The 14416-nt window shown below is 42.9% G+C and overlaps 1 protein-coding gene across 8 annotated transcripts in view; it reads right to left on the reverse strand.

Moving 5' to 3' along the window:
• LOC147029691 (zinc transporter ZIP6-like) overlaps positions 1–14416 on the reverse strand; it is a 211175-nt gene that overhangs the window by 143999 nt on the left and 52760 nt on the right. For 2 of the 8 annotated variants that reach the window (XM_085872920.1, XM_085872917.1), the window contains exons 2-3: positions 12356–12540; positions 8181–8365 (exon numbers count right to left, since the gene is read on the reverse strand). The exons of 1 other annotated variant lie outside the window; for it this stretch is intronic. In XM_085872920.1, coding sequence (XP_085729046.1) covers positions 8181–8365; positions 12356–12540 — 370 coding nt within the window. Of the gene's footprint in view, positions 1–4664; positions 4940–8180; positions 8366–12355; positions 12754–14416 lie in introns of those variants that run through there. 5 more of the 8 variants (XM_085872919.1, XM_085872916.1, XM_085872922.1 and 2 more) reach the window with 5 other exon arrangements.

A 14416-nucleotide genomic window follows, 5' to 3' on the forward strand; every position in this document is an offset into this window, starting at 1 on the left:
GAAAGCTGTAATCCTCAATCTCTTATTACAAGGAATTATCTTAAGGAACTTTGATGCAGGACAAGGCCATTAGGTCCCTGCACAATGGTTGCCAACCTATGGTTGTTTGTCCGTGCTCTATCCTTTTGAAGCGCTGAGCGTGAAGCGAGGAAGCAGCATGCACCATTCGTGATTAAAGTGTTTCGTATGAACTCAGAATATAGTTAAGTTTGTTGATCCAAACATTCCACGATGGGTCTGGAATACAGGCCTCCGCAAGCAGCAAGCAAATAAATAAGCAAATAAATAAATAAGCAAATAAATAAGCAAGCAAATAAGAAAATAAATAAGCAAATATATAAGCAAGCAAATAAATAAGCAAATAAATAAGCAGGCAAATAAAGAAGCAAATAAATAAAGAAGCAAATAAATAAATAAGCAAATAAATAAGCAAATAAATAAATAAGCAAATAAATAAGAAAATAAATAAGCAAACAAGCAGTCATTGACTGGTACTAACAAAATCATCAACTTGACCTCTGACCTTGTCTAATAAAAGCTGTCTCTAGGGAAGGGAGCGACGCAAACCAGAAGTTTCTATGATGATTCTGTACCAAACCATCAAAAATCGAATGTTTGCCCTCACTGTGACCTTGACCTTTGACCGATTTTGACCAAAATCTAAACAGCCCTCGCCATCACCCTCTGAATCACGTGGTGTAATTTGACATTGGTAGCTTCTTCCGTTCTCGAGTTATCATTTTTTGGATGTTTGACCTCACTGTGACCTTGACCTTTGACCGATTTTGACCAAAATCTAATCAGCACGAGCCATCACCCTCCTGAATCACGTGGTGTAATTTGACATTGGTAGCTTCGTCCGTTCTCGAGTTATCATTTTTTCGATGTTTGACCTCACTGTGACCTTGACCTTTGACCGATTTTGACCAAAATCTAATCAGCACGAGCCATCACCCTCCTGAATCACGTGGTGTAATTTGACATTGGTAGCTTCTTCCGTTCTCGAGTTATCGTGCCTACAAACAAACAAACAAACAAACAAACAGAAACGGAAGTCATCAATATACTTACGAAATCTTTAGATTTCGTAAGCAATAAACCAATGTCACCCGCAGGGTGACCCGTATCTTGCCAAAAGGTGACCACGTGTGACTTCTTTGAGGTCACACTGAGGTGAACAGAGCTGCTATCCACCAGGAGCGACTCCTTGAGGAATATCTGCCTATGAGAGATTCCGATAAGAATCGTTCTTCAGAGTAACCATGAAAAATATGCTTTTGCCTCATAACGTCACCAAATGACGTCATAATGTCTCAAGCTTGACATATCTAGAAAGCACTCATCGAGGTGTTCAATTTGAGGTACTACACGATATGGTTCCTAAAACTTGAAAATTTGACCTTGGGGTCAAATGTTTGACCTTTGGCGCTCACCATGAAGGTAAAGGCCAATCACCACCAAAAATTAATCAGCTGAGCGCCAGACCATGAACTATATTCCCATGAAGTTTGAAGACGATCCGATCAAAATTACTCAAAAAATAAGGGTTTCGTCGACTCCCCTGATTTGCGAGTGATCTTGACCTTTGACCTTGACCTTCAAAATTTTGTGCACTGAAAGGGACCTCTATAGGCCTCTGATATGCGAAGTTACAAAAATTTCCAATGATAACTGTGCTCTGCAAAATTTTTTATACGTGATTACAAACAAAACAAAAATAAAAAAAACATACAAGCTGACTAACATCTTCTTCTTCTTCTTCTTCTTCTTCTTCTTTCGGCTGCTCCCGTTTGGGATCGCCACAGCAGATCATCCGTATGATCCGCATAGTGATTTGGCACATGTTTTACGCCGGATGCCCTTCCTGACGCAACCCTGGTCGCCTCTTACGACACAGGGATATGGTACACCTATTTTAACCGAGGTATACACCGGCCCAGTATACTGGTACTCATTTCGCCGACCTCGGAAGGATGACAGGCTGAGTCAACCCCCTGGTGTATTAATTCAGTGGCCCAACGGGGCTTGAACTCAGGACCTTTTGGATCCCAAGCCGCTGCCCTAACCACTGCGCTAACACACCAGGCGATTTACAAGCTGTATACAAGTCAGCTCAGCATACAAGCTGACTAAAGGCCCGGTCACACCTTGACGTTTTAGCCAGCGATGGCAACGTATTAAAATTTATGTAAAACGCTGGCTTACGTTGAACTTTTGATGTTTTTTGATGATGTAGAAATGGAAGTGTCAACATCGCGGTCACACCTTGGCGATCTTGCCAACGTATGCCGACCTAAGAAAAATGTGTCTAAAACGTTGGGGCACGTCAAATACGGTATGAGTAAGTTTTTGTATACGTGAGTAGAACGCTAAAGTACGCTATCATACGTCGTAAGGAGAGTACGTCAAGAAATTTTAAACATGTTCAAAATTTTACGACGTACTCGGCGTATGACACACGTTCCGCATGCGATGGGGATAAGTTTTACACACGATATGCGGACGCTTACACACGTCCACAAAGGCTACTTATAAGCTACTCATAAGTCGAAACACGTCGCGGTAATGTCTTTTTTACGCGAAACTTATTTCTAACTTATGTTTGACGTGCTTTGAACCAATTATTTACGTAGTCCCAACACACATCGACATATGTAGACGTATTCCAATGACGACTTCCGGTCGACAAAAAAAAATAAAATGAACGCGTTTCTAGCTTACAACTGCCATATAAAGACGTGTTCCCAGCGGTTTTGGGAATTGGTATATAAAAATGCTGCTCATAAAAGGGGAACCCAACAGTGTTTTCGAGTTCCTTTTTGAGTCGATGTCCATGTCAGCAGTAACAGTATCAGTATCAGTAGTAGTAGTAGTTTGTTCATGTTGGCAGTAGTAGGTGAGTGTGAGGGGGAGGGTGTGGGTTATGATGGATCGTCCTTGCGTCCGCGTGTCCACGGGTAGGTTCATAGGCTGCCACTCAACGATTTAAATGGCTGCATCTCCACTATTGAAAGTAGACGCTTCTGCTCAACAATTGGATTTTTTTTACACTCAACGACTTTTAAACGGTACCACTTAGCTATTTTCATTGTTTACAATGAACGATTTAAATTGCTGTCACTCGCCTTTGTTTTTTGACGCTGGGGTTTGTAAATTTGAAGCGTTTCTTCTGAACGTGTTAAAACGCTCAAACTCGACTATTTTAAATAGACGCTGCCGATGGACAATTGGAATCATAGCCAAGCTAGACATCGAAGTGTGAACATCCTCGTCATGCCCAAGAAAAGTTTGAAGAATGCTGCAAATAAGTGTCCTGGCCGTGGCCGTGGACGCTGACGCAAGGACGATCCATTATACCGACGTCTTTCAGCCTATGAGTAACTTAAAAGTAACGTCTGTCGATGTGTGGCAACGATCGCGTAACGTGCCAACAACACGTTAATCATAGGTTAGAAATAAGTTTCGGGTACGCTAAACATTACCTCGGCGTGTCTCAACTTATGATTAACTTACAAGTAGCATGTGTTGACGTCTGTCAACGATCGCAGACCTTGCATACAACTTGTGGCCAGCGTCGCGGAACGTGTGAGTCATACGCCGGCATACGTCGTGAAATTTCAAGCATGAAAAAATTTGAGGACAACCGAAAAGTACAACGTTTAAAGCCAACGTACAATGACGTATGGCAGTGTTTTTCAGCGTGCTCTCAATGATATCAAAACTTACCCATAACGTATTCAACGTGTGCCAGCGTTTTAGAAAAAAAATTCAAAAATCGGCATACGTTGGCTAAAACGTCAAGGTGTGACCGGGCCTTAACATATCTTGCAAAAACTTCGTCTTGGCAAGATAACAAACAAATAGAAACGGAAGTCATCAATATACTTACGAAATCTTGAGATTTCGTAAGTAATAAATAAATAAGTCCCCTGCTCGTGTGCAGTGCACGTTTCACTCGTTTTGTAAACGAGGTGCATATCGATTCCCACAATAGTGGGACATGGTGAGGTGCGACGGTCGCAGGAGCTAAACCAATTAGATAATGAACACATGCATTCAGATGCTGGGTGATGACGTCACAGAGACACGTGTTCACCGCACTTTTCGAATCCGGACATGAATAAATAAATAAATAAATAATCAATCATCTTCTTTGTCGAAAACAAAACAGAACCTGAGCCCCCGCTCTCAATGCGTTTTTGCAACGACGTGAGTCCATCAGTTTAACTCGTTCACGGATTGGTTAATGAAAGCATCCTTTGTCGCCATTGGTGGACTGAGGCGCTCCACCATGAAAATAAATAATAAAAAAAATAACAACGTGCTCGATGCGCTATCCAGTTCGGGGAATAAATAAATTATTAAATCGCGTCCGATGAGTGGAACAAAGCAGCGAGAGGAAATAAAATCACCGCCTCACAGAGCCGCCCCACCCACCCCCCAACAAGCCCCTCACGATCTCTCAACGCAGCATCTCCTCATGGCGCTAAACCTGCACAACAGCGGAGGGGGGGGGGACTGGACGGTGGTTGAACACGCGGACGGGAAAGAAATAATTTTAAGCAAAAGTACAAGGAGGAAAGCGTGTTCGAGGAGGGCCAGGACACACGATAGCACGAGACGCGCGATGAGAAGCGAGAGGACGAGTGTTGCGGCGCCCATACCTCGGCGCGAGCCGTGTGAGTGCGCGCGCAGCGCCCGACGCGCCTCCCCGGCCTGCACGAGGCTCGGCCTCGCTGTTCCGCGTGCGACGCCAAAATCACCGCTCGCAAGCACACGGATCCAAAATGCTGCAAAGCGACTTCCCTCGAACTAAAGGGTTAATAAATCATCGGCGACATAGCGAGACCACGTTATAATTGCTGTTCTTTTTACAAAAAAAAATTACTTAAAAAAAAAAATTCTCCTCACAAACCATGCTGACGTCATTTCCGCACGACGACGTAGTCACTTTTGATTTGCTAAGAATGTACGTCGATAATTTCACTCCTCGTGGTTGCAATCTTGAAATGCATCTCACCATTACGTGTTCATAAAATATATGGCGAATTGGAAGGACATAAAATCATAAAATCACCTAATCTGAGAGAAAATGTACTCCAACTGAGAACTACCGCCGTGGTGGTGCGCCAGAGGGCGGGACAGAATTTTAAGTGTGCTGACCATCACAGGCAATCGCAGGACATTTTGGCCCATCATGCGGGTACGACATTCAATGGATGTTTGCCGACTCAAATTCCCTGGAAGGGAGGGAATTGTGGGGGCAGCAAGAGTGGGGATGAGAACGGTGCAGGCACAGCATCATTTGAGTGAAATAGATAAAATTAATAATGTGTGTGTGTGTGTGTGTGTCCTCCATAACTCCAAAACCATGAAACCTCACAGCCCAAAACTTTGTATTCATACTAAAGGGACTCCAAGGAAGTGCATGAGTGAAAACTGAGGATTTGGTTTCATTAAAACACCCCTTTTGAAGATAATTAAAGGCCTTATTTAATTGTTGGAGGTTAGTAAACCATCAAGAAGATTGATGTTTAAAGCTGCAGAAAAAATTAAAACGGGAGTGTACCACGGCAATGATGAGCCAAATTGCCACATTTCCTTGTTTCGAATCATTTTCTTGATTTTCAGACATACGAACACACATACATACCTGCAAAGAATTTCCTTGCGAGGGTGGTGGGGTGGGGTTGATGCCCATGCCTACCTGACTCTGGGTACACCCAGCACAGATGTAAAATCTGGTGGAGATTTGCCAAGCCCTTTGTTTTCTATGCCTGGTGTTGGCTTAATGGTTTGGGTGTATGGTGGGCTTGAGATCCGAGGATCCTGAGTTCAAAACCACCTCGGCTGTTGAATTAACACCAGGTGGGGTTGACTGCCTGTCATCCTTCCGAGGTCGGCAAAATGAGTGCCAGCTTGCTGGTATCCTGTGTCGGAGTGGCGACCCGTCCGGGATTGTGCCCAATAACCTAGGAGAGTGCTAAGGCAGCACCAATGCTCTGCACAAAGTATGGTCCCAATGGATGGATGAGTGTCCCAGCATGTATGCAACATTTCGTGGAGATTGGTCAAGAGATGTAGAATTGTATACAACATCAGACCTGGCCGCAGCCAGTTACGCCAAAGACTTTCCCTGTGCGATGCTACAAGAAAGTACCAATAACTGGAGCCGTTGAATGAGTACAATAATCGTTGAAATTAGAAATAAAAAAACAATATCCGTGTGAAACATGTTTTTGTTACAAAAACCTACATCAGGATAATGTTCAGGGTTAATCGCTGGAAATCATGAACCCTCACCGTACATACTTACATAGGTGTGTTCGTTCCAATTAAATATTTTTGTTTGCCTTTCATACATGATGGCAGGGAATTCAAGTTATTTTTGTTTTATTGGAGAATAAATGATTGATAGTTAAATTAATTGATAAATCTTGTTGCAACACTTTAGCCAATAAAATATTCACAGAATGAATTACAAGGTTTTCCCTTTTTACAGTCAATGCGGTCCTTTCATCGCACTGACCTCAACTATCTGAAATGATCGAAATTAATATTGAAAAACATTTCCTGAAAGTGGTGGTTACACACTGACATCGATGATTGATGATTGAGATCAAACCTCAATGAAGATTGATCCAAGTGTGTCCACTAATAGCTAAGGGTCTTCCCTTGAACAACTTGAGAGTGTCAATATTGATAGGTAAAGAAGTTTCACTGCTGAGAGAAGAGAAAGATGAGTAGGCTGTGGTGGTTGCTGAGGTCATGAGATAGTCATGGTTACGGAGCATGATGTTGATGAAAGAAAGAGTGTACATGTTATCAGAATGAGTTTAGACTTGTTACAGTCGTGAAGAAATACAAAAAGATCCTTCTTAATGTAGAACAATACTGAGCATTCAACAATGTACTGTAAAAATAAATTTTCAGGCACATCATTGTCAATGAATTGAGTACATATTGTAGTCACCAGAATGAATCTACAAGACATACAGCTTGAGACAAATTTACTACTCCTATCATGACCCCAAATAATCCCACATTCTGTGAGGTCCTTCCTTGACACACCTGAAATCATGTCCACCTCCTGTAAAGCTCTCATCCACAGCTTGATTAAGTCCTGCACTCCCCTCTGGGCTGGGTACCCTACCTCCCATCCTGCTCAGCTTGATGCCATGGAACCCAAGGCTATCAATATCATTGGAATCTCCCTTGCTTGGCTGAGTCTACGGGCCTATAACTTTTCCATTGCAGACCGGTCAGTGGTCTTTCTGTTCTACTGCCTCTTCCCTGGTCTTGCACCCTATGCTCTTTCCATGCTTTGTCCCTCCACCACCCTCTCCTACAGTTTCTACTGGGCGAACATGATCCACCATAAAAACAAATTAACGGATAAGCACTGCAAAAAACAAAAACAGTGCCCACTTGTACCAGGAAAGCACAAAGTATCAAAAAACGAATGAGAGAATAATAATAATAATAAAAGAAAAACAACGTACATACAAAACAACATTATCACAAGTAATTATTATCACTATCACAAAACCATAATCATTATCACAAAACCATTATCATTATCACAAAACCATCATCTCTTTTACCCTCACGAACCCCACCCCAAGCCCTTCTCCTTCCAAATTTCAGTTTTTCCCTCCTGTGAGTTTCCTTCTGTATCCATCTTGTCCTTTCCTGCCCCCCATTCCTCCCCACACCAATTGTTTGTCAATGTCTCCTTCCAACTTGGCCTTCAACTCTGCTGTTGGTGTTCCCCCTCTCTCTGTACTGTTCCTTTTGCCCTGTTACACACTGATACATTCAGTGTACTCGCTCTTCCACGGACCGAGACTATTTACACAGAAACAAAAAAGGTCAGGCCAAATTATTTTCCCTCTCCATGCCTCTCCATCCCCATTGAAGGGAACAAAATAGAAAGTTTGGAAACACCAACAGCAGAGTTGAAGTAACAGTGAGATCAAGGGGAGGGGAAGGAGGACACATGGGGGTGAGCAAGTTGAATGAAACACAACAAAAAGTGGAAGGGGAAGGCAGGGATGAAATAGAAAAGGAACAAACTAACCAACAACTGAAAAGGAGTGAAGAAGAGGGGGAAAAATTACAATTACCTGCAAAAGGGAAGTGCTTAGGAAAGGGTATCATGAGCTTGGATGGAGGATTACCTGAGGTAAAGGTGAACAGCTGTTTTGAAGGCCTGGAGGAAAGAATGGGATTGAACAGCCTGGGGAAGTTGGTTCCACAGGCGAGAGAAAAGAGGAATAAATGAGTGGATGTGAGCAGTGAGCCTGGATTTTTGAAGGTTAACAAGAAGAGGGTGACTGGCAGAGTACGTGTGACCTGTAAAAACCTGAGGAGGCAGAGGGTGCAAGACCAAAAAGGAGGCAGTATAATACAGAGAGGCCACCAATGTGCCTGCGATGTGAAATAAACAGGCCGAGACACTCAACTTCACTGCAGGAGATACCAAAGATTTTGAGGGCCTAGTTTTCTTCCACTCCACCTTTGGTCTTCTCCTTCTCCTTCGACTCCTACGAACTGCCACCATGCCAAAGACTTGCCGCACCAAGCCCCCTCTTTCGAGCACATGCCCCAACCACCATAGACATGCCCCTTACATCTGCTAATATCATCTGCTCCTTATGTCTGCCTTTTTGCGAAAAACCCATATGTTTGCCCACCTCCTATCTTCATTTATCTTCCTTTCCTTCAGAGAGACCCCCCCTGCATCTTCGTCTTCAATAGCAATTTCTTCTGTTACTTTTTCAAGGCCTGGGCATCTGTTCCATATGTCGGTGGGACCTTTAAAAAAAAACAATCGTCTTTACAATTTTAGAAATTGTCACCCTGAGCCTAACCGGAATCTTTTGATCATGTATTACCCCAGAAACACTACTTCACTTACTTCCCTCACTCTCTTTTTCACATCCTCATTTGATGCAGCCCCCTCCTCAAAAGTATAACCCAGGTACATTAATTTTCCTCCCTGTTTTAACTTCTACCCTGCCCCATCCTAAGTATCCACATCCTCTCTTCTCTCTCTCTAACTCCCCATCACCACTGTTTTCCTTACATTTATTCAACCAATGCATCCTGAAGTCAATCTTGAGAGTCTGAAATCACCACCAAATCATCTGCAAACTTTGACAAAGTAACCATTTTCTTGCTCTTTCACTCGACACATCCATCACCACCCCAAACACGTGATACAGCACACAAAGCAGTAAGAGCTGACTGTTTATGTAAACTTACCATTATCTCAAATGCCTGTGAGCAACCATTCCGAGCTCCAACTGATGTCTTTTCCCCCTCATAAATCACTTCATCTCTCCTTACCAGTCTTTTGGGCATCCTACAATTCCTTAGACATTAATATACCACCTCCCTAGGAACTCTGTCAAATGCTTTCTCCAAACACACAAACCCACGATACAACGTACTCTTCCCTTTCACATTTTACTCGTCTCTGCTTCAGTAAAAGATAACACCTGATGTTCCCCATCTGGTTAAATCCAAACTGCGTACCACTACTCACCAGAAACTCTCTTAGTCTTTCATTCACCTAATTTTCCAATATTATGACCACTTGCTCCATCAGCTTGATACCCATGTAATTCTTGCAATCCATAACATCCCATTTATTCTTGGAGATAGTCACAAAGTAACTCTCCTGCCAAACATTCGGTATTCTCTCCTCCTCAACTGCGAAGGCGAAATCCACTCCTCCATCCCAAAATCCCTTCATCATCTCCACGACCACCACCACCTCCACCATCACTGCCCCTGATGGTCCACTCACTTTCGCTCTCATACTTGTTTGCTGACCTCTCCAGCTAATGTGCCTCTCCCAATCTCCACATTCAGCAATTCCTTAAAGTATTCCTTCCATCGACTTTTAATATCCTTCGCATTAATAATCTCCACTCTACTGCTCTTAAGAATCACTTTATTATCTCCAATATGCCTTCTCACCCTTTCCCTTCCACGTAAGAAATAATCTACACCTTCTTTGGAATCTAACTTCTCATGCTATCCCACTCAATACTGCCTGTCATCCTTGCGAGGTCAGCAAAATGAGTGCCAGCTTGCTGGTATCCTGTGTCGGAGTGGCGACCCATCCGGGATTGTGCCCAAGAGCCAAGGAGACTGCTTAGGCGGCACCAATGCTCTGCACAAAGAATGGTCCCAATGGATGGATGAGTGTCCCAGCATGTATGCAACATTTCGTGGAGATTGGTCAAGAGATGGAGAATTGTATACAACATCAGACCTGGCCACAACCAGTTAGGCCAAAGACTTTCCCTGTGCGATGCTACAAGAAAGTACTAATAACTGCAGCCATTGAATGAGTACAGTAGTCGTTGAAATTAGAAATAAAAAACAATATCCATGTGAAACATGTTTTTGCTACAAAAACCTACATCAGGATAATGTTCAGAGTTAATCGCTGGAAATCATGAACCCTCAACGTACATACGTACATGTGTGTGTTCATTCCAATTGAATGTTTTTGATTGCCTTTCATACATGCTGGCAGGGAATTCAAGTTATTTTTGTTTTATTGGAAAATAAATGATTGATAGTTAAATTCATTGATAAATGTTGCTGCAACACTTTAGCCAATAAAACATTGACAGAATGAATTACAAGGTTTTCCCTTTTTACAGTCAATGCGGTCCTTTCATCGCACTGACCTCAACTATCTGAAATGTTCGAAATTAATATTGAAAAACATTTCCTGAAAGTGGTGGTTACACACTGACATCGATGATTGATTATTGAGATCAAACCTCAATGAAGATTGATCCAAGTGTGTCCACTAATAGCTTAGGGTCTTGCCTTGAACAACTTGAGAGTGTCAATATTGATAGGTGAAGAAGTTTCACTGCTGAGAGAAGAGAAAGATGAGTAGGCTGTGGTGGTTGCTGAGGTCATGAGATAGTCATGGTTATGGAGCATGATGTTGATGAAAGAAAGAGTGTACATGTTATCAGAATGAGTTTAGACTAGTTACAGTCGTGGAGCAATACAAAAAGATCCTTCTTAATGTAGAACAATACTGAACATTCAACAATGTACTGTAAAAAATAAATTTTCAGGCACATCATTGTCAATGAATTGAGTACATATTGTAGTCACCAGAATGAATCTACAAGACATACAGCTTGAGACAAATTTACTACTCCTATCATGACCCCAAATAATCCCACATTCTGTGAGGTCCTTCCTTGACACACCTGAAATCATGTCCACCTCCTGTAAAGCTCTCATCCACAGCTTGATTAAGTCCTGCACTCCCCTCTGGGCTGGGTACCCTACCTCCCATCCTGCTCAGCTTGATGCCATGAAACCCAAGGCTATCAATATCATTGGAATCTCCCTTGCTTGGCTGAGTCTACGGGCCTATAACTTTTCCATTGCAGACCGGTCAGTGGTCTTTCTGTTCTACTGCCTCTTCCCTGGTCTTGCAGCCTATGCTCTTTCCGTGCTTTGTCTCTCCACCACCCTCTCCCACAGTTTCTACTGGGCGAACATGATCCACCATAAAAAAAAAATGAAAGGACAAGCACTGCAAAAAACATAAACAGTGCCCACTTGTTCCAGGAAAGCACAAAGTATCAAAATACAAATGAGAGAATAATAATAATAAAAGAAAAAGAAAAACAACGTACATAGAAAAAAAACATAATCATAAGTAATTATTATCACTATCACAAAACCATAATCATTATCACAAAACCATTATCATTATCACAAAACCATCATCTCTTTTACCCTCACGAACCCCACCCCAAGCCCTTCTCCTTCCAAATTTCAGTTTTTCCCTCCTGTGAGTTTCCTTCTGTATCCATCTTGTCCTTTCCTGCCCCCCATTCCTCCCCACACCAATTGTTTGTCAATGTCTCCCTCCAACTTGGCCTTCAACTCTGCTGTTGGTGTTCCCCCTCTCTCTGTACTGTTCCTTTTGCCCTGTTACACACTGATACATTCAGTGTACTCGCTCTTCCACGGACCGAGACTATTTACACAGAAACAAAAAAGGTCAGGCCAAATTATTTTCCCTCTCCATCCCCTTTGAAGGGAACAAAATAGAAAGGGGGAAACACCAACAGCAGAGTTGAAGTGACAGTGAGATCAAGGGGAGGGGAAGGAGGACACATGGGGGTGAGCAAGTTTAATGAAACACAGCAAAAAGTGGAAGGGGAAGGCAGGGATGAAATAGAAAAGGAACAAACTAACCAACAACTGAAAAGGAGTGAGGAAGAGGGGGAAAAATTACAATTACCTGCAAAAGGGAAGTGCTTAGGAATGGGTATCATGAGCTTGGATGGAGGATTACCTGAGGTAAAGGTGAACAGCTGTTTTGAAGGTCTGGAGGAAAGAATGGGATTGAACAGCCTGGGGAAGTTGGTTCCACAGGCGAGAGAAAAGAGGAATAAATGAGTGGATGTGAGCAGTGAGCCTGGATTTTTGAAGGTTAACAAGAAGAGGGTTACTGGCAGAGTACGTGTGACCTGTAAAAACCTGAGGAGGCAGAGGGTGCAAGACCAAAAAGGAGGCAATATAATACAGAGAGGCCACCAATGTGCCTGCGATGCGAAATAAACAGGCCGAGACACTCAACTTCACTGCAGGAGATACCAAAGATTTTGAGGGCCTAGTTTTCTTCCACTCCACCTTTGGTCTTCTCCTTCTCCTTCGACTCCTACGAACTGCCACCATGCCAAAGACTTGCCTCACCAAGCCCCCTCTTTCGAGCACATGCCCCAACCACCATAGACATGCCCCTTACATCTGCTAATATCATCTGCTCCTTATGTCTGCCTTTTTGCAAATAACCCATATGTTTGCCCACCTCCTATCTTCATTTATCTTCCTTTCCTTCAGAGAGACCCCCCCTGCATCTTCGTCTTCAATAGCAATTTATTCTGTTACTTTCTCAAGGCCCGGGCATCTGTTTCATATGTGGGTGGGACCTTTAAAAAAAACAATCGTCTTTACCATTTTAGAAATCTTCACCCTGAGCCGAACCGGAATCTTTTGATCATGTATCACATCAGAAACACTACTTCACTTACTTCCCTCGCTCTCTTTTTCACATCCTCATTTGATGCAGCCCCCTCCTCAAAAGTATAACCCAGGTACATTAATTTTCCTCCCTGTTTTAACTTCTACCCTGCCCCATCCTCAGTATCCACATCCTCTCTTCCCTCTCTCTAACTCCCCATCACCACTGTTTTCCTTACGTTTATTCAACCAATGCATCCTGAAGTCAATCTTGAGAGTCTGAAATCACCACCAAATCATCTGCAAACTTTGACAAAGTAACCATTTTCTTGCTCTTTCGCTCAACACATCCATCACCACCCCAAACACGTGATACAGCACACAAGGCAGTAAGAGCTGACTGTTTATTTAAACTTACCATTATCTCAAATGCCTGTGAGCAACCATTCCGAGCTCCAACTGATGTCTTTGCCCCCTCATAAATCACTTCATCTCTCCTTACCAGTCTTTTGGGCAGCCTACAATTCCTTAGACATTAATATACCACCTCCCTAGGAACTCTGTGAAATGCTTTCTCCAGACACACAAACCCACGATACAATGTACTCTTCCCTTTCACATTTTACTCGTCTCTGCTTCAGTAAAAGATAACACCTGATGTTCCCCACCTGGTTAAATCCAAACTGCGTACCACTACTCACCAGAAACTCTCTTAGCCTTTCATTCATCTCCTTTTCCAATACTATGACCACTTGCTCCATCAGCTTGATACCCATGTAATTCTTGCAATCCATAACATCCCATTTATTCTTGGAGACAGTCACAAAGTAACTCTCCTGCCAAACATTCGGTATTCTCTCCTCCTCAACAACTGTCAAAGCGAAATCCACTCCTCCATCCCAAAATCCCTTCATCATCTCCACGACCACCACCATCTTCACCATTACTGCCCCTGATGGTCCACTCACTTTCGCTCTCATACTTGTTTGCTGACCTCTCCAGCTAATGTGCCTCTCCCAATCTCCACATTCAGCAATTCCTTGAAGTATTCCTTCCATCGACTTTTAATATCCTTCGCATTAATAATCTTCACTCTACTGCTCTTAATAATCACTTTATTATCTCCAATATGCCTTCTCACCCTTTCCCTTCCACCTAAGAAATAATCTACACCTTCTTTGGAGTCTAACTTCTCATGCTATCCCACTCAATACTTACTCTCGAGCCTTTTCCACTGCTTTCTTTGTCTCTTTTAATTCTCCTTGTACTTTCTCCTGCTGTCCCTCCTGTTTGTTACCTTGCCATTCCATAAAACCTTTTTCTACTCTCTGATTGGCCCCTCTTTTAGTTCTACCACCAATGATCCTCCATTTTCGTCCCTCCGCCTTCCCCC

The sequence above is a fragment of the Eptatretus burgeri genome, chromosome 3 (genome assembly GCF_056783735.1).
Source record: "Eptatretus burgeri isolate ZD-2024b chromosome 3, Ebu_testis_v1, whole genome shotgun sequence".
Taxonomy (NCBI): domain Eukaryota; kingdom Metazoa; phylum Chordata; class Myxini; order Myxiniformes; family Myxinidae; genus Eptatretus; species Eptatretus burgeri.